This window comes from Propithecus coquereli, unplaced genomic scaffold (genome assembly GCF_000956105.1).
Source record: "Propithecus coquereli isolate 6110/MARCELLA unplaced genomic scaffold, Pcoq_1.0 Scaffold14, whole genome shotgun sequence".
Taxonomy (NCBI): Eukaryota; Metazoa; Chordata; class Mammalia; order Primates; family Indriidae; genus Propithecus; species Propithecus coquereli.
This window is the reverse complement of record NW_012138302.1, coordinates 6,900,268-6,925,414: the sequence shown is the minus strand read 5'-3', so window position 1 is coordinate 6,925,414 and position 25,147 is coordinate 6,900,268. Positions and strand designations below refer to the sequence as shown.

Sequence of the window (25,147 nt, the reverse complement as noted above, 5' to 3'; positions counted from 1 at the left end):
GAAGCCTTTGCTTTCAACTGATACTGATTTGTATTTGTGTTGGAACTTTTTATGTTTTATGTGATACTGGAAATTTTACTGCTGAAAGACAGATGCCCTGTCAACTGCGATGAATATATGAAATTTAAAATTGCGTAAATAGTACAAATTGTACAAATGCCATATTGACCTTAAAAGGTTTACATAAATATTTATGTAAATATAATGGTTTTTAATAGCTCTGATGGAGCCTTTGGCTTCAATTTAATATTCTAAATGAACGTAGGCATGCCCAGTATCTAAAAATTAGCAATTCTTTACTGGGCATGCCTACATTTAAAATTTATATTGGGATAAGTTCTGCTGGAAATCTGCACCCCTTTCTTCATGATTTTGGTGTCCTCATGAGCTTCACTAGCACCCCTTGCAAAGCACTCTACTGTAGCGTTTATCACACTACATGGTAAGCACTTGTTTTATGTGTGGGACTATAACGTGGGGAGTGATTATGTCCTTGCCCCTGCCCCATATCACACATCTTTGTGTGCCTTGCACTTTGTCAACATTTAGAAGTCTGTTTTACTGAAACAAACTGCACAGCTTTTAGCTCTCGCACAGTGCCTCCTTCTACCATTCTAAATCTTAGTCCTTTTCTCCCCTAAACTCCTACTATTTGTATACCTTGTGTATACTTATTTGTGTACCTACTTGTATACTGTTTGTGGCACACAATTACATTGCTTTGTACTATAAATTCTGGTGGTATGTAACTGTTTTCCCCAGCTATACTAGCAGCTTTGGCTTGGCATTTTTAAATTGTGATTAAAAAAATACATAACATAAAATCTACCCTCCTAGCAAATTTTTAAGTATACAGTATGGTATTGTTAACTATACATACATTGTTGTATAGAAGTCGCTAGAACTTTTTCATCTTACATGATTGAAACTCCATACCCATTGAATAACTCCCTATTTCTCACTCCCTCCAGCCCTTGGCAACCATCCACTCTACTTGCTATTTCTGTGAACTACTGGGATGCCTCATATAAGTGGCATTATGCATTCTTTGTCCTTCTGTGATTGACTAATCATTTCACTTTGCATAATGTCCTCAAGGTTCATTCATGCCATAGCATGTGACAGAATTTCCTTCTTTTTAAAGACTGAGTAGTATTCCATTGTTTGTATATACCAAATTTTCTTTATTCATTTATTCTAATGTACACTTAGGTTGCTTCCACCTCTTGGTTATTGTGAATAATGCTGTAATGAATGGTTGGCATTTCTTATTCTAGTACTAGGCTGTGCATTTATGAATATCAATGGACTAATGATCTAAAACAAATCCTATGTGTGGTTTAAAGTCTCGTGTTAATATCATAGGAACTTTTAACTGGCTATATCTTCAACTTTTTATTGTAAAAAAAAATTTTAAACATACAGAAAAAATGAAAGATAATACAATGAACACCCACAAACCTGCCATTTAGATGCAGTAGTTAACATTTTGCCAATTTGCTTCCTCTATTAATCTTTTTTCCCTGAGCCATTTCAGAGTGAGTGGTAGACATCATGACACTTCCAGTCTTTAGCTTATAAAAATAAGGATATTCTCTTATACAATAGTGATACTATTATCACATCAAAGAATTTTTTTTTTTTTTTTAAGAGACACGATTTTCCTCTGTTACCCAAATTGAAGTACAGTGGTGCGATCATAGCTTACTGCAGCCTCAAACTCCTAGGCTCAAGAGATCCTCTCGAGTAGCTGAGATTACAGGAGGGCAACCACCATGCCTGGTTAATTTGAAAACACTTTTTATTTTGTGGAGACAGGGTCTCACTGTGTTGCCCAGGCTGGTCTCAAACTCCTGGCCTTGAGCAATCCTCCTGCCTAGGTTTCCCAAAGTGCTAAAATTACAGGCTTGAGCTACCATGCATGACCAACACCAAAGAAAATTAATAGTAATTCCTTAATATCAAATACCCAATACATACCTAAAATCTCTCAGTTGCCCCAAAATTTCATTTGTAGTTTCTCTTCCCGCTCTTCCTCAAGACTCCCCTGCAAACAAAGCCCCCAAACCAAGATCCAGTCTTGCATTGCATTGCATTTGTTGCATTTGTGTGTCTGTTTGTTTTTTTTTAAGAAGAATCCCCCACCCCTGCCCCCATGACAAAGAGTTTTTGAAGGGATTATTCCATTTGTCACTAGAATACCACATTCTGAATTTCATTATTTCCTTGTGGTATCATTTAACTTGTTCTTCTACCCACCACATTTCCTGTGAATTAGAAGCTAGATCTAAAGTCTTAGGTTCAGGTTAATTATTTTCGATAAGAATATTTTCTAAGTGATGTGTGATTATTTTAAAAATAATCCAAAATGACTCATGTTCAACTTTTCTTATGTTTAAGAGATACAAAGTGACTTGCCTTATGGAGATGGAAAACTTTGGATGACTCCTATTATTTTATTTAGCTCAATTTAGCTAAGGGAAGAATCTCTGCCCGCAGGAGAATTCTAATTCCCTTCCAATTAATAACATTAGCTGTGTAGACTTGTTTGTTACACTCATGATGATGTCATGGCCAGCACCTAGGAGAGCCCAGAGCAATTGACCCAGCTTATTCTGCAAGTCTCACTTCCTGCCCACCACCCGCACAAGAGCTTAAGACCTTACTTAGTGTTTTTTTTTTTCCAAGGCTATGCTGAGAAGCATCTACCCCTGCTTTGTCATCGGCTTTACCTTGTTTTTCTCTTCCCATTGCCTAATTCCTTATTCTTTTCAATACTATCAACAAGTTTATTTTTTAAGGAATTGATTGATTACCTGTTACACTTGGCACTTTAGGTTAAAGGAATCATATGTAAGTTACCTCAGATGCTTGTAATCAGGCTGTGAAATGGGAGAACAGGAGTGAAATAAGCTCACTTCAACATGGTCCTCAGCTACTAGTGATCTAGTGATTCAAATGAGCAACCTTTTTTTTTTTTTAGGAATTATAGAACCACCCAAAACACCAGGTCTCTTTCTAACTGGAGCAGTGGAAACAGAAACTAATTTGGATGGTGAAGATGAAGAAATTGGAGAAAAAATGGATAACCTAAAAAATGACAACATACAAGTCTTAGAAAAATTGGGTAGGTACCAAGCATTCACTTGGGAATAATTGGACTTACTGATTTGTTAACCATTTTCTGTCTTCATAGTTATTAATAATATAATGTGAGGAATCTTAGAGGCATTTGGGGGATATAAAATAGGGTATTCTTATTATCAACATCTTAACACTTACGGCAGTTGGGGATCAAACATATTCTTTTTAAATCTTTGTTTTATTATATTAATTTTGAATGCATATTAGTACGTGATGACTATTTTTTATCTTGTTTTTAGCCTTTTTAACTACTGCATTCTTTAGCTTGTATATTATCATTGATTTATACATAGCTATAGATTGTAGTTATGTGTATACATACAGCAATGTTTCTTTTTTACCATAAAAATTAATAATATGTACATTTTTATATGTTGCATCAAATTATCAAACTTCCCGGCTGCTATACATTTATTCTTTAATTTTCTTTTGAATTGATTTACTGCTTTATTCTTTTACTTTGAACTTTAATACCTCAGCTGTTATAGTGGACTCTATTCTGAAAGCATATTGAGTAAGTTTTACACAGTTCCCTGCACAAAGGGTGCTAAGGAAAGCCTTGCCAGCTAAATGAAACTCCCTGCAATACTTAACACTATGCATGTTTCAGAGAAGTTTTGGGTTTTAGTTTTGTCTTGTCTTAGGATAGAATAGCCCAAAGGAAGGAGTTAAGCCCTTATTCAAGTTAAAATATTTCCTGTGATCTGGAAATTTACCCTGTTCTTTTTGACCCAAGTAGGCTGCAATTTATCTTTGCAATTTTAATTCAGCTGAGCATCGATAGGTTTTTAGTGAAATATCAGGTGAAAATCAAATACATTTTGAAGTTAAAAATAGTTTTAGAATTATTTTTTTTTTTTTGAGACAAGGTCTCACTGTGTTACCTGAGCTAGAGTGCAATGGTGTCATCATAGCTCACTGCAACCTCAAACTCCTGCTCTCAAGCCATCCTCCTACCTCAGCCACCCGAATAGCTGGGACTACAGGTGTGTGCCACCACATCTAGGTAATTTTTTTTTTTTTGTATGTTGCCCAGGCTGGTCTCAAACGCCTGGCCTGAAGTGATCCTCCTGCCACAGACTTCCCAAAGTGGTGGGAGCCACCATGCCCAGCCTAGAAATATTTTAGCTGTGCTTTTTGGATCAACTTCACTGCATTTTTTTCTTTGTGCATATGTATAATTTCAGTTCGAGATTAAAGCCAGAATCTTCTAACTGCTATGAAGTTAGCTTTCTATTTTGTCTTTGGAATAATTGTTTCAGATCATCGTATCATTTTTTTTGATTATTTTTTGTAGCCTAGGATTTATTGAGCTGCTGAAACTAAAATTAATCTTTATCCTCTAGCATGTAGGCCTTTGTGCTGTGCTTTAAAACTCATGACTGTGTTTTTGTTGTGCAACTGAAAGGTAAAATACAGTCAAAAGGGTTGTTGGTGAAATGTCAGCATTACTTTATACATGTGTATAACTCTCATCTGAGCACCATGTTTTTAAGCTTAGAATTCAACTAATACATTGCATATTTTGTTCAGATTCATTTACCAGATAAGAAATCGCTGCCTAGGAGAAAGTTAACAGGCAAGATGTTAGAACTCTTAATATAATTTCTTAAGGAAATGTTAACAGGAATGGACACAGGTGCAGAGCCCAAATGAATTTGATGTTTTGGTTTTAATAGGCTCTTTGGTTAGTTATCCCCTAAATGTAATCTAGCATATCAGTTAGTATAGTTATTTCATGGATGTTCTTTTGTAAATCTAGTAATTTAAGTTCTTTAGTGTTCATTAGTCTTAGTCTCTGATTTCTGAGGTTAGTGTCTTTCACTTAATGATTTGTATTATGTAATTAAGCATTATATGCACCCAAGATGAACTGTTTGCTGAAGACTAAAAGAGCTGATATTGCAAGTTACATTTGATTTCAGGCAGACGGTTATGTCAGTTGTGATAAGTGTTCTGTGACTTTTCCAATCTTAAGACAAAATTGAAAGAGCTTTTTTAAGTTGAAAAGAAGGTGGAAGTTTGTTCATTTTCTGGTACTACTACGGATAGAGGTTGTAATTACACTTTTAGTACTTTGACTTTTGCCTATTAGACATTATTCATACTGTGAACTGTGCACTGAGCTTCTGGCTAAGATCATGTGGAAGACAGGCAAGATACTTAAAATCTGCCTTACCTCATTAAAATTGTCTATTCAACAAAGGCAGTATTATACTCAAGTAAGAACGTCATAAAGATATAAATATCCTAATGACCCATTAGCAACAAAAGACTGGTGTAAAACCAAAATTTCTGTTATATTAAAGCTCACGGAACTCTGGTTCCAAGCCTTTATAGCCACCCATGTGAAAAGTCTGATTGTATTGTGTTGATATGCCTTGTGGACAGTAAAGGTATCTTGATAAGTTTTTACTTTTCCAATGGGTAGCAGGATGGTACTACTTTGAAGTGATTAATTTTAAACTAAATCCTCGTATGCCCTAACATATTATACAGCAAAGCCAGATGCATTTTACTTGTAAACTATAGGATGTTTACCCATAAATTATATATAATTTAAATTTCATTTATAAACTCATCATTTCTTCTTCTCTTTAAAATATTCCTTAACAACAAAAGCTCCTTCATAATTTGGTCACAGCTGGTCTTTACATTTTACATTAGTCTTATAAGTCACCTCTGATTTACTTTACCTAGTAGACCTAAGTTAATGCATTTTCCTTTTTATTCATTTCCCTTTTACTTACTGAAACTGTGCTATTATTGAAGAATTTCGTCGTTAAGTGTGTTTGGCTCACAGTAGCTTCAACGTTCTTTTTTTTTTTTTAAATCCAGAAAGAGTCCCAGGCTTTCCAGAAAATGAGCTGAAATCCAGATGGGAAAACCTTTTGGGTCCTGATTATGAAGTAATGGTATGTTAAAATCCTCTAATAAAAAACATTCATGTCTCATTGCACATCAAGCTCCTAACACTACAATTTAAATAAATGGGAGAGTCAAAAAATAGCCAGCCAGCTTTTATTTTTTTCTTCTTGCCGTTCTTCCCTATTGGATCAATCAATTGATTTTTTAAAGCATTTTAAGCTGTAAGAATAATTAAGGACTGCACACAAGCTTCAGTTACAATTAGCAGACACTCAGTTCATGTTGAAACAATTTAAGCTGACAATAGGCAGAAAAATGTTAGGAGAGCGAGGGCTTGCCTTTAAATTTATAACCTGTATCAGCTGCTTAAAATTGCTGGCATTTTTATGATTGCTTTTATGATCTGTTTGTTTTATTGTACACTGAAAGGGCTGTGGATATTAGTCCTATGTTTCACAAAGAATCTTACAGTTTTATGTGAAAAATGAAAGAATGATTATCAAATGTATTTGGAAGAACAGGAAATAATTTAGGTTAGGTATAAGTTTATAGTGCCAGTGGTCCATTAGACTTCCTTTCACCTGTTATTAGATTCATTGAGTAAGGGATTGATTACATTTCCCCATAAGAATCCACATGAAAGCAGAAAAGCTGTGCTTAGAAAAGCTTCTACTGTGTTCACTAAATGCATTAGTCATAAAATATTCTTTTAAATTCCTATTATCATTCACATTTTCTTACATATGTTTATCGTTAGCACTTGTTGGCTGGTTAGAGATTTTTTTTCTCTTCTTAGTTTAGAATATCTAGCCACTATCTATTGTCAGAAAATTTCCAGTGTCATTAAGATGAGTAAAAACAGATGAGTAAAAGATGATTTTACTCATTAAGATGAGTAAAAACCAGTTGATATTTTCTCTCCTGCTAATTTTGTGTTTCCATGTCAGTCCTCATGAACTGCTGCTTCTCTGCTTCATAGATTTTGGATATTGCTATTAGGCTATCATCTAGCAGAGGACCTTTCTTACTAACCTTAGTAGTTTGATATTCAAAGTAATTTGATACACCAGTATTTACAAATGGCCAGTTTTGTGATGGGGTCTTTCTTTGTTAAAATTTTATCCTCCTTTTAAAATTCATTTATCACAGGCTAGGGAGAGGAGACAGAATTTGAAGTTAGAAATTTAAAGTAACGGCCTATTCATTAAAAGTTCGAGCTTGTTGTTTTGAGGAATGAGAGGCAGAAGGGAGAAACCAAACATGGTGGATGAATGAATGAATATATGTACTCCAATGTTTCCTATTTCACTTTCTTCCAGGACCTACTTATCTGAAATGCAGTACTTTTAGAAGCTTTAGTTGGGTCGTTGTTTAACTTATCCTTTCCTTCCAGATGCACCATCTTTTATTAACAACTTACAGATGCAAATCATCAGTAACGTACTTTTTGCTTGCAAGGAATTCGCTTCTGTGGCTGTCCACCATTGAAGCTTAGAACAATAGTTTTAGGCCAGGATTAAAAGCTTTAAGTATTCCATGAGCTTCCCACCAGGGACCAGGTCTTTCTGTTTGTGTCTTTGCCAGCTTTTTCTCCTGGAGAAATGGTTTGAGTTTGTTGTGGAAAGTCAGATGCTTCAGTTTTTCCAAACTCATCTGACTTTACTGACATGCAAATTTTGTTTCAAGGCCTGAATTTGAAAGTAAAAATGGCCATACTCTTGGTTTTGTCAAAGGAGTAAAATTTTTATGGATTCATTATAATGGAGGATTATATTAAAATTTTAGGGATCATAGATTTTAAAAACTAGTATTTACCCATCACATTCTGTTCAACTTTTGGATAATTTAGGAGAAAAAATTGACACGAAGAACAACAACAAATGTATTCTGAAATTTTATGTGTTACTCTTATGGATTTCAGAAATATAGGAAAGAAATTATAGTGTAGATCAGATGGAGTTATCAATATATAGGTTTTACAGATATTTTCAGAAAAACCTAGGGAGAAGTAAAGTAATGCCTTTTTTTTTTTTTTTTTTTTTTTTTGAGACAGAGTCTCGCTCTTTTGCTGGGGCTAGAGTGCCGTGGCATCAGCCTAGCTCACAGCAACCTCAGATTCCTGGGCTCAAGCGATCCTTCTGCCTCAGCCTCCCGAGTAGCTGGGACTACAGGCATGCTCCACCATGCCCGGCTAATTTTTTCTATATAGTTTTAGTTGTCCGATTAATTTCTTTCTATTTTTGGTAGAGACGGGGTCTCGCTCTTGCTCAGGCTGGTCTCAAACTCCTGAGCTCAAACAATCCGCCTGCCTCGGCCTCCCAGAGTGCTAGGATTACAGGCGTGAGCCACCGCGCCCGGCCCCAGTAATAATTTTATAAATACCAAAAATATGTTTCTTGTAAATTTAGGTTGCTACTTTGGACACACAGATTGCAGATGATGCTGAGTTACAGAAGTATTCAAAGGTAAGCATTATTTTTTTAAGATAACGTCAGTTTTTTATTGTTTGAAGAACTTTCTTTAAATTCTTGCTGAAGAAACTGAGTACTATGATCTAAAGTTTCCAGAATTTAGTCTTAGATGTTTTCTGGAAATGCGCTGGGTCTCATTGTTATGACAGATAATGGTTAGATGTACTTGGAAAGAATGTGGCATCTTTTATGCCACTTCCAGAAGCCCAAAACCCATGTTCGACTCTTTTGTCCACTTGAAGGTAGTATGCATAGTAATATTGTGCAGAGTGTGTTAGCTTTTCAGATATTATAAGAAGTCCTTTTAAAAATGTTTCCTATAAATTAGGACCAGGAATATGGACTTTAAAAGAGGCTTCAGGTCTAGATGTTAAAGTACAAAAGTGGTTTCAGGTCTGAGTATAGGCAATGGTTCTTGAAATTAAAACATTTTTGGTAAGCTTTATTTCTAATGGCAAAATGTCAGAAGGTAACTTTTATAATTTTTCTTAACATTTTTATTGTCCTCTCACTACAAATTAATTTTAGAGTTCCTATTCCAGATAATTGAAGGCCAGGGCAGTTAAAACTTAGAGAAGCCTTCATTTTGATAAGCTATAATCTTTTTAAAAATTTTCTTCTTAATTGGAAATTTAGGTCTTTTTTTCTTTTTTTTTATTTCAGCGTATTATGGAGGTACAAATGTTTAGGTTACATATATATTGCCTTTGCCCCATCCGAGACAGAGCGTCAAGCATGTCCATCCCCAGACAGTTAGGTGTACTGCATTCGTTAGGTTTGAATATACCCATCCCCTCCTTCCCCCTTCCCCCCTTTTTCTTTTCCTAAAAAAAAGAGACATCTCACTGTGCTGCCCAAGCTGGTATTGAACTCCTCAATACCATCCTCCCAAGGCCTCAAGCCATCCTCCCACCTCAGCCTCCCAAGTAGCTGGGATTATAGGAATTAGCTACCTTGCTGGGCTAGAAGTTTAGGTCTTAATTCAGTAGCTTCTCATTTTTCCCTGTAGTATATAAAGGAGATTTTAACTAGGCAATAAAACCCCTTTTGCAGATGAGGATACTAAAGTCTGTCTGGGATGAATGACTCCTCCAAAATTATACAGCAAGATAGTGGCCAGGGCGTAGTGCGTTCATTCATTCCTAAAATATGTACGAAGCCCCTACTCTATGCCAGAAATGTACTACCGTCTGTGGGAAGCAAAATAGAAAGGGTCCTTGCTCTCATAGAGTTTAGATTCTGGCTTGGGTAGGGGCATAATAGTAGACAAGTAAAAAAAATAACTTGATAAGATAGTTGCAGATTGTAAGAAGTGCTACAAATGAATCAACAGGGTGAACAGAGTGTAACTAGGGGAGGCCACTTTAGAGAAGAGGCCAGGGCAAGCCTCTCTGAGCTCAGGCTTGAGGGATAGAAGGTGGTGATCTGGGAGCAAGGGAGCAGCAGGAACAGCAGCCCTGTTGTAGGAAAGGGCTGGCGTGGGTGGGGAGAACGGGTGTTGTTTGTTTCAGGGTGTCTGGGTCAAACTAAGTTAAGAGCCGAATGTTGTTAAATGAGGCTGGTGGAGGAAGGCCAGGTGCTGCGGGGCCTTGAGTGACGTGGTGATTGATATGCATGGACTTCATCCTCAGTGCTAGGTAAAACCAGTGGAGGGTTTTTAAGCAGGGTTGTGTCATGATTTGAGGTCAAGGCTACAGGTTTTTCCTCTGTCCCATCAGCTTTCTGATTGGGAAAATCATTGTCTTGGGTATAAACTGGTGTTTCTATGGGTCTAGCTGTCTTTAGATGGTTGCTGCCCCATGGCCACCACTCTTGAAGGGAGGATTCAAGAAGCATGTTCATATATTAGGGGCTCATGTTAATAGATGAGGTTTTCTTCTGAGGTGGATGGAGTCGTGGGGGAAGAGGGAGGTGAATGCTATTTACAGTGGCTTGAGCATTAGCTGTGCCGCTTCTAGGAAGCTGTTAATCATGACACAAGAACAGTTTTCCCGCATCTGGGGAGACTTGCACTTTTAGGGATGGCTTTCTTGGCAAGTGTTTACTATTAAGATAATCACAGCTCTGTGAGGGAGAAGCATTAAGCTCATTCTAGTGACCTTTCTGCTGGCCATCAATTGTAATATGAAGTGAGCATCAGTAATATCTCTCATATGGGAAACAAAAACTCCAGGTCTGTTCTCCGGTTTTGACATGACAGATTGACAGATTTTACTTTATTTCCCTCCTGAATTATATTTCCTGAGCCACAGAACATTAAAATGTGGTCCCCCCCGCCCCTTACTCTATTATGAGCAAATATAATTTTTAAGGCAGGGGGATTTACTGGGTTTTCCAGGAGTTGCAGCAGGTGTTACCGTTCAGTTACCAGGGCTAGTTCTTTGCTTTAAATACATTTTCTCCTTTATTTCTCACAATAACCCTGTTGGTCAGCAAGCATTACCTCCTTCCCATGTTCGATATGGGAAAACCAAGTGTCAGGCAGTAAAGTAACTTGCCCAGGATCATGTGCAGCTCGTAAGTGGCAGAATTAGGAAACAAATTAAGGGTTATCTGGCTTCTGAGCCTGCACCACTCTTTTTTCTATTCTTTTTAATTTTGAACAGATAATAAATATATGGACGAGACAGAAAATTCGAAAGGTATAGAAGTATGTACTGCAAAAAATAAGATTCTCCCCTATCCCAGTCCCGTTGTCCTCTTCCCCAGAGGCAACACCATTAGCAGTTCTCAGGCATGTACTTTCAAACTTGGCTGCTCTCTTTTTGAGTGGAGAACGTAAGACACAGAATCAAGTGACTGTACTAGCAGTGCTTACCTACTAGGGCAAGTGGCATATCGGAAACATCAGAGGAGCTTTTTCAGAGTACACATGCCCTATTTTGTTCCTCCTCACCAGGACTGATTCGTAGGTTTGATCCTTTTCTTGCCCCACTCCGTTGGGAATTATTATTCAGGTATTGTTAAGCTGCCTGATACATGTTCAAGGAAGGATATTATTTATACTTCCTTAAGACAGATGAAGGAAGCTTATTGGGAGGGTGGCGTTTGAACTATAATCTGGAGAATAGATTAGGAGAAATGAGTACAATGGATATTCCAGGTGAGGGAAATACCATGAGCAAAGGTCGGGAGAAAGTCAAGTACAAGATGTTAGATCCCACATCAAAAACTCAACTATCTGACGGGCCATTTGATAACAAATGATATCAAAAATGATAAATGACAACTAATGTTTAACCTTGCTGTTAGGTAACTGAAGAGGACTTTTAATATACTACCATACGACAGCATACACATTATGTATTTTTTTGAACATTCAGAATTAAAATTTTAGAGGGGTAAGAAAAACAAATGTAGATAAAGGTCTGATGGATTGACCGTCTTGGGTAATCTCTGAGGGAACACAACAAACTTTGGAGACCATTATGCTTGTGGTTCACCATTACTTTAGAACGTGTAGCCTTGTTCTTGGAAAGTTTTTTATTTATGATAAATTTAGTAACTCCCTAATCTTTAAACAAATGGCTATATAATATTTTCACTCTGTCTGTATGTGAGTGAGAGAGAATTACAGGAACCAATCACATGATTCTTTGTGTTCTACTTTGAGTTCAACTCTTTTGGAAGTGTCCTCCCTCATCCCACTGACACGTCTTTGGAGATTTTTTTTCCAGAAGTTTCTTTCCCCCTGAAGCAATATCATTTATATTCCCATTTGAGCCCTTTGATATCTTGTTTTAGCGTCCGAAAAGTAGAGCTTTTAGCGAAATGAATGGGCTGCAGTTTGCTTTGTGACAGGTCTCTACTCACGGGTTGAAGACCTCTAGCTTTCTTGATCTCATTTGATCTTCATCATTTAGCACTGACAGTAAATCACACAATGGTCACACTTTCCTTGGATGCATTTCCTTGTATCCTTTACTTGTCATATCAGGATCATGAAAATCCTGCCGCTCATTAACTTTGTCAGTTTAAAGAGGACCCCTCGCAAAGCGCGCTGGATAAGCATGAGAAAGCATGCCATGCGGTGTGTGTGAGGGCATCAATCATTTGTTGCACCCACTCCTATCATTTCAGCACTTCTTGCTCTCTGCTTAAGAACTCAGAATACTGAAGGGGTGGACAACTGAGACAGATGAAATACTTGATTTGTTTAGTTGCTAAGTGCAGCTGGGACAGGTAATTAAACAGTCCTGCTCCTGCAGAGAAGCCTGCAGCAATGTAACATGAAATCTCAGAAACCCAGCTGCACCCAAATTTAGATTCAGAACTAATATTAGGTAGGCCTCCTTTAACTTGACAGATTTTGTAAACATCATTTCTGGTTTATTTGTTCAGCATAATTGAAGATGAAGCATGTGTGTTTTGTTCACCATCTGAGTTTTCTAGGGAGCCTGTGGTTGTTTACAGATATCGGGGGGAATAGCCTACATGGGCACAGTGCTGTATCTGGAGGGCAGGGGATGCCATGGGTGAGGCTCTGCTGGTTCCCAGGACTCCAGCCCGTTCCTGACTTCGGCTGTTCCACAGTGGTGGGAATGGGTCAGCCATGCACGTCGATCAGGATTAGTTGGAGTGTGTACGTGTGTGGGGGGAGGTTGGTGGAACCAGTTTCCTCCTAACTTTTTTATCTTGTATGGGAGCATATTATTAATAGTATATAACTAGCAAAGATCTCTCTGTGTGTACAGCAATGTCTTGTTTTAATTCAAGCACTTATTTCTATGCAGAAGTTGTTACCACCATTTAGTCATTTGCTGAAACCAAAAATTTAGCAATTGTTCTTTTCACTCACCTCCCCAGGCCACCTCCCAGCAGGCTTTTTGTAGGGCTGACTCATTCTTACCCTTCAAGTCTGATCTTAAACATCCCCTTCTCTGGGGAGCCTCCTCTGACCAACTTTCCGAAATGGCCCTGACCATCTGTGCTCTGTCGTGACCCTAATTAGTCCCTCCCAGCACTGTTGCAAGTGGTCATTGTTGTTTTTCGCACAGTGGTCACACTTTCCTTGGCTGCATTTCTTTGTGTTCTTGACTTATATCAGGACTGTGATAATCCTGCTGCTTGTTGGTTAGTTGTTTATTCACTTACGTATGTGCTTGTGTCTACTTCTTGTTTGTTTACCATCTGTCTATCATACCAGATATTCCTTCTGTGAGGGCAGAGCCTATTTCTTTCCTTCACTCTATATTTCCAGCTCATAGCTCAATGCCTTGCATATAGTTTACACCCCATAAATATACACTGGATATTGTGTCCAAACTGTATCATAGATCAGTGGTATACTGGTAAAGGTCTAGCTCTCAAAAAATAAAAAATAAAAAATAAAAAAGACAGCTCCAATTTGTATAGCATTTACCAGTATCTGTGATGTCAACACTCCCTCTATGGCATATTTGAAGCTACCAAAATGACGTCACTGATTATGGAGTCAGGAAGCCATGCACAGCCATTGGTACAGGCTTCTTCAAGGGAGCAGAACTGTTTAATTATCTGTTGTAGCTGGATTTAGCCCCTAACCAAAGCAAGGATTTCCTCTGTCTCTTTCTGTTGTCCACCTCTTTGGTATTTGAATTCTTATTTCCATCTATGCAAATATAATAGATATAAATCACTCCAAGAACATAGATCTTAGTAAAATATATTGAAAAATAATAATAAATGATGGGTTTTGAGCACTTATTCCATTTATTATTATTTAATTATAACTTTATATAATTTATTTATTTTTTTATTTTTTTTTTGAGACAGAGTCTCACTCTTTTGCCTGGGCTAGAGTGAGTGCTGTGGCGTCAGCCTAGCTCACAGCAACCTCACACTCCTGGGCTCAAGCGATCCTTCTGCCTCAGCCTCCCGGGTAGCTGGGACTACAGGCATGCGCCACCATGCCCGGCTAATTTTTTCTATATATATTTTTAGTTGTCTGATTAATTTCTTTCTATTTTTAGTAGAGACGGGGTCTCACTCTTGCTCAGGCTGGTTTTGAACTCCTGAGCTCAAACAATCCGCCCGCCTCGGTCTCCCAGAGTGCTAGGATTACAGGCGTGAGCCACCGCGCCTGGCCTATAATTTAATTTTTAATGGCTATGTTTCCCAACTGGCCTGCAAGATTTCTGAAAATTGAACAATCCACCCTCAAGCCAGCTCCAGCCACCCCACTGGAGATGATCTGTTTTGAATCCGCTGACGGCTGTCTGCCCTGTAGTGATGGGCTCGTAAACAAAATGAGGAAGACAGTTGGCAGAGATGGGTGGGTAAACTGTTACTGCAGAAGCATTTCTCTGAGAGTTTTTACTCACCTCCAGTAGATATACCACTAAAGAAGATGACCCTATTGGTGGGGGAGGGAGGGGCCAGGGCAACATACGTAACCTAAACATCCGTACCCCCATAACATGCTGAAATAAAAAAAAAAAAGATGACCCTAATGTATCCTGTCTTGATAGACATAATTTGGCACAATGACTAAGCAAGAGAATGAGCTGGCAGCAGTGAGAAATAAAGAAATCAGAGAGGGAGCAGAATAAGAACAATCCCAACCTTCCATGTAGAGCGCTGGCCAGACAAAGTGAGACCCTGACTCTAAAAAAAAATAAAATAAAAATAAATGAATAGCATGCTGTAACATCTTATTGCCAGAGATGGATGTAGATCCCAGAGTGCTTAGTGGCTGAGAGCACTTAATTTTCAGAAAATTATCGCAGGGCCAGAAGTCCCTCATGCCCATTTTTATTCATTGAAGTCACAGTCAGCTAGACTACTTGCCACTTCACATTTGTCTGCATGTCCGTAGCGGGACAGAAATGAGCCCCAGATGGTGTCTGAATCAAGGCCTGTGGCACTCTGGGGACTCAGAGCAGACGACGGGGAAGTGACGAGCTCAGGGATAAGGGCTCACAGAGAATAGGAAAACTGAGGGAAAGAGCCACGTTGTGGATGCATTGCCACCCCGTGTAGGATTTTCTCCTTGTAAAGTGTAGGTAGAGGTAGCTCTGGCATTTTTAGAAAAACACTATTGCTATAGGAAATATAAATCATAATTAGTGCCGTTTACTGTATTTTGTTTATATAGCCACAGTGAGAAATCATTAGTGCCATGAAAGTCAAGAGAGTGGAGATTGGTGAATGCCCTTGACCTTTGCAGCCAACAAAGATGAGTGCAACTGAAATGCTCCTCTCTTCACTCTGACATTGGCTAGAGTTTCTCAGCCCTTGACTCCCATCTTAGCCCATGTGAATCCTTATAAACTGATAGAATCAATCCCAGAATGGATATGATTGCCTTCCTCAAATTGGAGATATTCTCACTTAATTGGCTAGAAGGAAAGGACATCTAATGAGTCCATCTTTAGTGCCTGGTACTGAGATTGTAGAGATGAAAGGTACAGACTCTGCATGCAAGTGTGGGAGGGTGGAGAAAGGGGGAAGCCAAGAAAACAGGAATTCTAAAGCAGTAATGGAGATGCACACAGGGTGTTCTTAAACTTCAGATAGAGGCACATTAACTCAGGGCTTCCGGGAAGTGACATTGTCTTGGTATTGAGGTGTGAGTGAAAGTTGATTAGGTAGTAAAGAGGAGTTAGGATGTTCTGGGGGATACGGAGCCCATAGAAGAGTGAAGCATGGCATACATACTGTGCTACAGAAAGCGTGGACCATCTGGAGCTCAAAAATGAAGGCAGGACTTTGTACATTTCTATCTCCATTCCCAGGGAACCCAAAAGGAAAAGAGGAGTGAGAACAATAAGACCCATGACTTCATAATTTTATTCTATTTGAGGCTAGTTTTCCCATTATTGTCCTCTTTTAAAATTTTGGTGATCTGATTCAAGAGGTGGGGTTTTCATGTAAAATAATACTGGATGGAGGATTAACATGGCTTATCGTGTTCCATATTATTGCTCTGTGTCCTGCTACAGCTGCTGCCTATTCACACTCTGAGGCTTGGCGTGGAAGTGGACTCCTTTGATGGGCACCATTATATCTCTTCAATAGTTCCTGGTGGTCCTGTTGATACATTGAGCCTCCTGCAGCCAGAGGATGAGCTTCTTGAGGTAAAATTTATGGGGGAAGAAAGACATAGGAATTTTTAAGTTGCGTGGTTAGTATAACAAATAAGCAAAACAACACTGGAACCCCTAATTTTACAGATAAGAAAATAAGGCACTAACTTCCCCAACTTTATACACTGAATTAGTGGTAGAAGGAGAACTTCAGTTTGTGTTTCCTAACTCCCATTTCATTGTTTTTTCAAATACATTATTATACTACCTCCTATGCCCCTAAAAGAGATGTGGGGAATGGTCAGAGGAGAAAACTGCATAGAAGAGGATTCTTTTAAAAGTGAACATCTACAAGAAACTCTAGGTTGAATTTAATAGAATCAATCTAGTAGCCTTAGCCAAAATTAGAATCCCGTGGGCCCTGATTTTAGAGATTTCTTTCTAAAATTTATATATGCTGAAAGTGAAATGACAAGGCTAGCAAATAGGTCTCATGTTGGGTACAACGGCAATTTATTAGTGGTGTCCAACCACCTAAAGGAATCTGTCGAGAAGAATTGTGAGTTGAATTTTGAGTTCAGAGGGAAAAGTGCTATGACTAGATACCAAATTCTGTCATAAGCATGGGAGGGCAGGGTGTTGGAGTCCTGTTTTAAGAGATAGTAAGTTGCTTATTTTTAGAGGGGTTTAAGAGAATGGTATCGGGGTGTTTATTGTAGATTAATGCCCTAAGTTGTTTTACTAGATGAATTATGTTTTTTTTTTTTGATTCTGAGGTCATGTATTCCTCTTCTAATTGGCGGGGCACAGGCACAGCTTTCACACATGTTAATCTGTGCATTGGAGACCATTGCTATAAGATGTAGTTATTAGGTATTGAGAAATAGGATATATTTGTTTGGGACATGTGGAGGTATAAGTAAAACCAATTTAGTTCGCTTTTTTTTTTAGTGGTAAAATATAGATGACATAAAATTTACCATTTTAACCATTTGTAAGTGTAAAATCCAATGACACCAAGTATAACTCACTACTAGTATGTGGTAGGTAGGTGCTAAAGAAATGCTGGGTGGATCAGAGTAGAGCAAGTATAGGTGATCCCAGCCATTAAATTGAATCCTCTATGCTTTAGCCAAGACTAGGATTCCGTGGGCCTACTACATTGTAATAAATAGAATGTGGTATAATAGGGTAGCATGAAGATTTTTTGAATTCTTAAATACAGATTTCTAGTGAAAGAACTTGAGATAGGGAAAGAAACCCAGGCCTGGAAGTCAGAGAAGCTGGTTTGGGTTCCGAATTTGCCACAGGTTGGCCACGTGTCACTTCATTAACATGTCACTTAACTGTTACGGAATCAGTTTCTTCATCAATAAATGCCCACTTCACTATGTGCTTGTGAGGATCTAATGAAGCATTCTCCATGTAAACTATAAAACATTATCTCTGTGTGAGATATTGGCAATATTACTACTGTGAAAAAGGCATATCGACAAGCTTTATGGGCTGGGCTGAGGATTCAGAATGGTAAGATAATGGGACAGCACTTTTACAGTATTCTGTACTCTGGAAGTATATACATGTGTGCGTATTTTCTAATCAAAAATCGGGATAATTGAGATTTGACAACACTTAAAAGGCTCTCAAGTTGAAGGACCTTGAGAAATATTGTGAATTTTAAAATGAAAATCAGCTTCTTCTGAGTAACCAAATATAGAGATAAAAAATCTCTGCAAAGTTAGCCAAATAAACTCCTGAACTCAAAGAGAGTGTGTGCGTGTGAGTGTGTTCAGTGTACTCCTTAGAGCTTAAAACCAGAAACACAAATTTGCTTTGGGGTTAGAACACTGTGCCAAGTCTCGGCCCAGAGCAGCTATTTACAGCAGCCATAAATCCCCTTAGATAGGAGTTGGTAATGGGAAATGTGACCAATCCCTTTAGCGATAGAGAGTAGTGAGGAGGACTACCAGGCACTGCTATAATAATTGGAGACAATTCAAATGAATAAATAATGAGCTAAATAAATATTTAAAGGTTCTCCAAGATAAAAACCTGAAAAGTGACTTTCTAATTTGTTGAAGTGAAATACAAACTAATACCCGTGTATCGCTAGAATTCCTGCTTTGATTATATCTACTTGTTTTTTTTTTCCTTAAGTATAGGTTACTACCCATCAAGTTGATTTTAGAACCAGTGATAGGTACCTCCTTGCCGCTTCTTTTAAAAGGTTGACTTGCAGTTAATTCCAAGGAAAAACCTTTCATCTGCTGCTGAACTCGCTGCTCCCTGGGCCTCTTCATCAGTCATAAAGGCGGGGAGACAATATTTACTTTTCCAATAGGGCTAGCTCCCTGAAGTGCACGCAGGTCTCTTTCCCATGCGCTGGCTTCTTTGTAAATAATTAAGAGACAGGATGATATGTCTGGCCTGATGGCTAAGTGCATGGTGTGTTACAGGCTTGGGAGTGGTTATCAGGGACAGTTGACTCGAGACTCAGCCCGCTGCTGGTGGGATGCTCCCAGCAACCCAATGTCATCTTATTCTCTGGTGCAGGGACAGATTTATGGAAAGGCTTCTCCCATTAAAATCAGCCCTGCCAGTTCTCTGAACATTGACATGACACATGTTAGAAATGAGTGCCGGATTAGCAATATCTTTAAAAATGCTGCTAAACCCTCTCAAGAAGGTACGAGTCAAATGTGAAAAGATTGTTTGTTGCCTGGATTGTGTTCATCCCTCAGATTTTTGGGAGTAGCAGACAGGTCAGCTTTAAGAGACCTGTAGTTGGAACTGAGGGAACTCTTGGAGTGAAAGCTGTATGTATGAAAAATTATAATAAACGTATCTTTCTAAGTCATCTTTGGTGCCAAGTATCATTATACACCAAAAATAATATGTAGATAATGTTTTGGCGATAAGGATTAATCATTAATAAAGAATAGTTATCTTTTTTCCTTTAAACATGTGGGATACGTGCATAAAATAATTTGAAAACTGACATACTTACTGCATATATTTGATGATGCTATCAGCAGAGTTTGTAAGAATAGAACTGATGCAAAATTATGTGTATTTCTTTTCACTTGATCTTAGCCAAAAGGCCGAGAAACAATGTGTGTATTTCTTTCTGATAGAAGTGATTTTTCTAGGATGGTATTAAGAGTGTGGGATATGAAAGAATATTGTGAACTGATGTTAAATTTTGAAAGCCGAGTATTCTAGATTTGGTTACCTACATGCTGTAAGTTAAGCAGTTTTTGACAGCCTTAAATTTAGTGTTAATATCTATAGTGATATACTTACGAAAATGCAAAGGGAAATGGTTTTAAGAAGGCTATAAATGATATTTAGTACATTTAAAGGGAGCTGGTCATTAACCGAGCATAGTGGTACAGGCCTATAGTCCAGCTACTCAGGAGGCTGAGGCAGGAGGATCACTTGAGCCCGGGAGTTCAAGGTTACAGTGAGCTGTGATTGTGCCACTGCACTCCATCCAGCCTGGAGTATTGGAGTATTGTACAACATTGGAGTATTGAAAGGAGAAACCACACAGATGTGAAAATTTAGGTAGATCACTTACCCAGTAATAGGTGTACTCTGCACGTATACTTTATTCACTCAAGTTCAGTAAAGATTTAGCCTTAAGGATTTCTAACATTTTTTAGTTATTATAAGACTAAAATAATATGATTAAATTTAGGCCCTTCGTTTACAGGGAGAATAAAATGTTATCCTATTTTCATTTTGGTAGATTAATGTAAGTAAGGGATTTTTGTTTTTTTCATTTGGGACCTCTTCAAGTCTGACTTATCCTTTGTCTTCCTAGGTCAATGGCGTGCAGCTCTATGGAAAATCTCGCAGAGAAGCAGTCTCCTTTCTTAAAGAAGTGCCACCCCCTTTTACCTTGGTATGCTGTCGAAGGTTGTTTGATGACGAGGCCTCTGTAGACGAACCAAGGACCACTGAAACCTCTGTTCCTGAACTGGAGGTACTTCACGAACATACTCCAGCCCCCATGGCATGCCCATTCATCAAGGATAACCCAAAGAGAGTATTGAAATACGAAGGGAGGGGAACCCACTCCACCCCTCTTTTTTATTTGACTAGAGCAACAATGCATAGTTTTTCAAATTGTTCCTTTTTTTAATGTCATAAAACTCTTTTTCTTGAAATGTTGGTGACATTGACATGCATGCATTTTGGTTTTCTTAGCAATTGCCTGGACTCATTACTTTTGGCTTGTAGTTCAACTCAGTTTGTCTTAGTCAGTTTAAGATGTTGATGAGTGTTGAATATCTAATGGACTTCCCCTTTTCAGAACCTTAAAATTATGAAGATCTGTGATCAATTTCAAAGTGAGTCTAGAAATCGCCATAAAAGCCTTTAGAAGGTCAGAGAATAGAATAACACTTTCTGTGCTCTTGGTACTCTCTCTCTCTTTTTTTTTAAGAGTCTTGTACTTACGAGAAGAATTTTGAGCACATGCTTTGCCATCTTATGCCATTCGTAATATCATCTTTTATGCCACTTTTCCCCCCTCTTTTAGATTATATTCCCATTAATACCAGTTTAGATACATGAGGCCTTCGCTTTCACTTGTTTAAGGTCTGGATTTCAAGATACCTGGAACTTAATCCTGCCCGTACCACTTAATAATTGTGACTCTTTGGGCAAATTAACTTGACTTTCTGTTCATAATTTTCCTCTGAAAAATGATAATACTTACAGTACTCACCCACCTCATGAAGTTGTGTGACGAGGAGATGCGGTGCTGTGTGCAGGGCGCTTGGCACAGTGCCTTGCCCAGGACAGTGCCCAGGAACAGTTAGCTATGGCTGTTTCTGTCTCCCCCAGCCCACCCACCTTTGTTTTCTGATCTCCTAAAGTACATAAGAGTCCAGAACTGTCTTATAGTCAGATACTTTAGTGTGTATTAATCGTGTTTTTCTGAGAAGACCATCAGAATCTTAAAATTATTTTCTATCTCAAAGTGTTTTTATTCTGTACTGGGTATATAAGAGGGGCTTTGTAAATTTTTGATTTAAAAAAAAAAGAAATTTTTTTTTGAGACAGGGTTTTGCTCTGTCACCCAGGCTAGAGTGCAGTGGCACAGTCATAGCTCACTGCAGCCTCAAACTCCTGGGCTAAAGCAGTCCTCTTGCTTCAGCCTCCTAATTAGCTAGGACTGTAGTCACATGCCACCACCATGCCTGGCTAATTTTTTGTGGAGAAAGGGTCTTGCAGTATTGCCCAGGCTGGTCTCAAACTCCTGCCTCAAGCAGTCCTCCCACCTTGCCTTCCCAAAGTTCTGAGATTATAAGCATGAACCACCATGCCTAGCCAAATTTTTGATTATTGATTGACAATCTTTTAAAAAAAAATGTTTGACTTTTGTAAAAATATTTCAAGGAAGGGACTCAAACACCACACTTTATGACTTTTGCTATGGTACTAAAATGAAATGTGGGTGGCGGCTTCCCTCTGAAGGTTGATAGAAATGCCTTTAATCTAATCTTGCAGGGTGTGTAAATCATCAACCCTGCTTGCTGACTCCATGCCCCCATTTGTCATGCTTTATCACAGTGGGCGAACAACAGCTTTGAATTATGCTAAATGTCAACCTTGCTGCCCATTAGTTGATTGCTTTTCATTCTATAAATACAGAAGTTATGCAGAATTGATTGTATCAAAGCGATATGTCTCAGGTTGGAATATAATATCTTATGTACCATGGATGCCTTGAAATTTCTGTAAACTTGGGTTTTGTAATTGTATGTGGTTTCTTAAAATCCTGGCTCTCTTTTCCATCTGTCTCTTTTTCATTTATGCTGATACCATCTTGTGTTCTTAAACCCTATCTGGTTAGGCAGCTCAGCCAAAATTCTAATGCTCATTAATCAGTGAGGGTATTAAATGCCCCAATAAAACATCAATCATATTGTATTAGCCTTTGGAACTTTGCTTTTTATTGAAAGATATTAGTTTTTTCTTTTTAAGTCTATCACTCTCTCACATCAGGCTGAAATATACAGAGGTTATTGATCCAGAACATTCCCACTAATTTCAAGAACCAAAAAATTGTCCCCATGTTTAGATTCAGTCCACCATGTCTTGGGTATTGACCATCCATGACCTGCAGTGACAGTTTGAGATTGAGTTCTGCACCAATCCTAATTTTAAAAATGTATTTGTATTAACTATATTCCAAATTATAGAGGGTTTTTTTTTTTTCTCCTACCCTTCTTTGATTCCATTAAATGGATTTTCTTCTACAGGTCGTTCAAAGTTATGTTTGTAGGGATGATGCATTTTCATTTTATTTACTGAGATCACCCACAGTTTTAAGATGTCTACTTTTTAAAATTATTATTTAGTCTGTAGCTTTATTAAGACGGAATTTCAGGCCGGGTGAGGTGGCTCACGTCTGTAATCCTAGCACTTTGGGAGGCTGAGGTGGGAGGATCATTTGAAGCCAGGAGTCTGAGACCAGCCTGAGCAAAAGTGAGACTCCATCTCTACAAAAAATAGAAAAATTAGCCAGGTGTGGTGGTGCACGCCTGTAGTCTCAGCTACTCGGGCTGCTGAGGCAGGAGATAGGAGCATTGCTTGAGCTTAGGAGTTTGAGTTTGCAGTGAACTATGATGATGCCACTGTACTCTAGTCAGGTGACAGAGCGAGACCCACCCCCACCACCCCCAAAAAGGAAGGAATTTCAAGAGAAACACACTGAAAGATATATAATTTTCAGTGTATTTAACAGATATTTATTCAGTGCCTACTGTGGGCCAGGCTTTATATGGGTTGAGTGGATAACCATGGTAAAGTAAGTCTGTGGTATCATATCCCTCACCATTTCTGTTCCAGCCTAGAAGCCGGGCAATTTGTTAGTTGCTTGGGCTATAAAGAAAAAGAAAATTCTTGAGCTTTAGATAGAAGTTCAGAGTATTTGGGGGAAGATAAATCAGATGAGAACAACAGTATGATGCTGTAAGTAGTATAAAATCAGAAGAGTTTTTGAAGAGCTGTTTTCCTTGTGCGTAGCACGCTCATTGACCCACCCATTTCGCTTCCTGGCATCTGCATAGCAGTGACCCTTCTCCCTGCAAGGACAGGGAGTCTGGGATGGAGGGACTTGGGGGTGTGAAGTCAGGAAAAGTAACCAAGAACCTGTGTGCTGGGCGGTTGTACTGACCGATTTCCTCCAAGATCAGATTTTCATTATTTCAACTCAGTGATTTATTTTTTTTAACCTATTTTTAGACTTACATGATGCCCAAGGACTTGGATTTTTTTTTCCTACCTCATTTCTCTAGTAAAGTTTTTCTTAAAAACTTCCAGGAGCCAAAAGAAGTGGATTCTCTGTGTCCTGCTCTGACCTGTCTCTGTGTTGGCATCTTTTCCTCTTTCTCTCTCTCTGATTATGAATCCCGGTATTGCTACTTAAATATCTTACAAGCTTCTACTTTGTGTGATGTTTTCATTTACTTAAATTGTGTATTTTTCCTTTTATGCTTCTAATGGGATGACAGAACTCATTGAAGTATAAGAGGTCAGTGTTAATACTTTGAATGAAACAGGTACTTAACATTTAAAAAAAAAAAACTGTATGAACAATTTGCATTTTTAAATGCTTGAAGTTTCACGACGAACTTATCGTAGAGTGTGTGTGACCAGTGCATGCCCCTTTTATAAAGATTAAAAAGAAAAACTGTGCATGCCAAAGAGAATTCCCAGTTTGAGAAGAAAGTATGAGATTCCTGTTATCTTCATTCTTTTCAGAATTGAAAGGTTAATGTTCTGAAGCATTTGTCGTCTTTGGTATTTCAGGTTGACCAGAATGTAGACGTCAATACTGAAGAAGATGATGATGGAGAATTAGCACTGTGGTCTCCTGAAGTCAAGATTGTTGAGCTAGTAAAAGATCATAAAGGCTTGGGATTCAGCATTTTGGATTACCAGGTAAGAGAACCCATATAGAGGGGTTTTTGTATTTGTTTGAGTAATTGGTTTATATTAAAGCTATGTGAGGTGGTAATGGGTTAAAGCACCGATTGACTTACCAAAACTGAATCCCAAAGAATGGGATAGGACACTACTTTCAGTTGTTACTTTTAAAATTAGTAGCTCCTTTAGTGAATAAGACATAGGATGATGTGGTACATGGACAATAAGGGAAGCAATAGTTTTATACCCATGGATGCTTTTAGAGACTAGAGCTTGATGAACTTTTTTATACGGAGATTTTTCCACCCCAGCTTTATTGAGATATATTTCACATACCATAAAATTCACCCATTTAAAGCATACAGTTCAATAGCTTTTAGTATATTCACGGAGTTGCGCAACCATCACCACTCTCTAATTTTAGAACGTGTTCAACACTCCAAAAAGAAAGTCCGTACACATTAGCAGCCATTCCCAGTTCTCACTCTCCCCTCCCTCCCCTTCATGTGAAGGTCTTTATAGTTTCGTTTACCTCTTAATCTCAATGAGTTTAAAGAAATAGAAATGTACATGGTGAAATTATGTATTACATCTACGTTAATATGAAGTATCTATGTATGCATATATTAATGGATACTCCAATTATAACTAGGGTAGAATTACTGATATATTTGGGGGGATGTAAACGTTCACGATAGAACTTCTATATTTTTT

The 25,147-nt window shown here is 38.2% G+C and overlaps 1 protein-coding gene across 1 annotated transcript in view; it reads left to right on the top strand.

Moving 5' to 3' along the window:
- Positions 1-25,147, top strand: part of INADL (InaD-like (Drosophila)) — a 339,614-nt gene that overhangs the window by 53,374 nt on the left and 261,093 nt on the right. The window contains exons 8-13 of the mRNA XM_012639332.1: positions 2,984-3,127; positions 5,983-6,059; positions 8,421-8,477; positions 16,406-16,540; positions 20,316-20,477; positions 24,317-24,448. Coding sequence (XP_012494786.1) covers positions 2,984-3,127; positions 5,983-6,059; positions 8,421-8,477; positions 16,406-16,540; positions 20,316-20,477; positions 24,317-24,448 — 707 coding nt within the window. The remainder of the gene's footprint in view (positions 1-2,983; positions 3,128-5,982; positions 6,060-8,420; positions 8,478-16,405; positions 16,541-20,315; positions 20,478-24,316; positions 24,449-25,147) is intronic.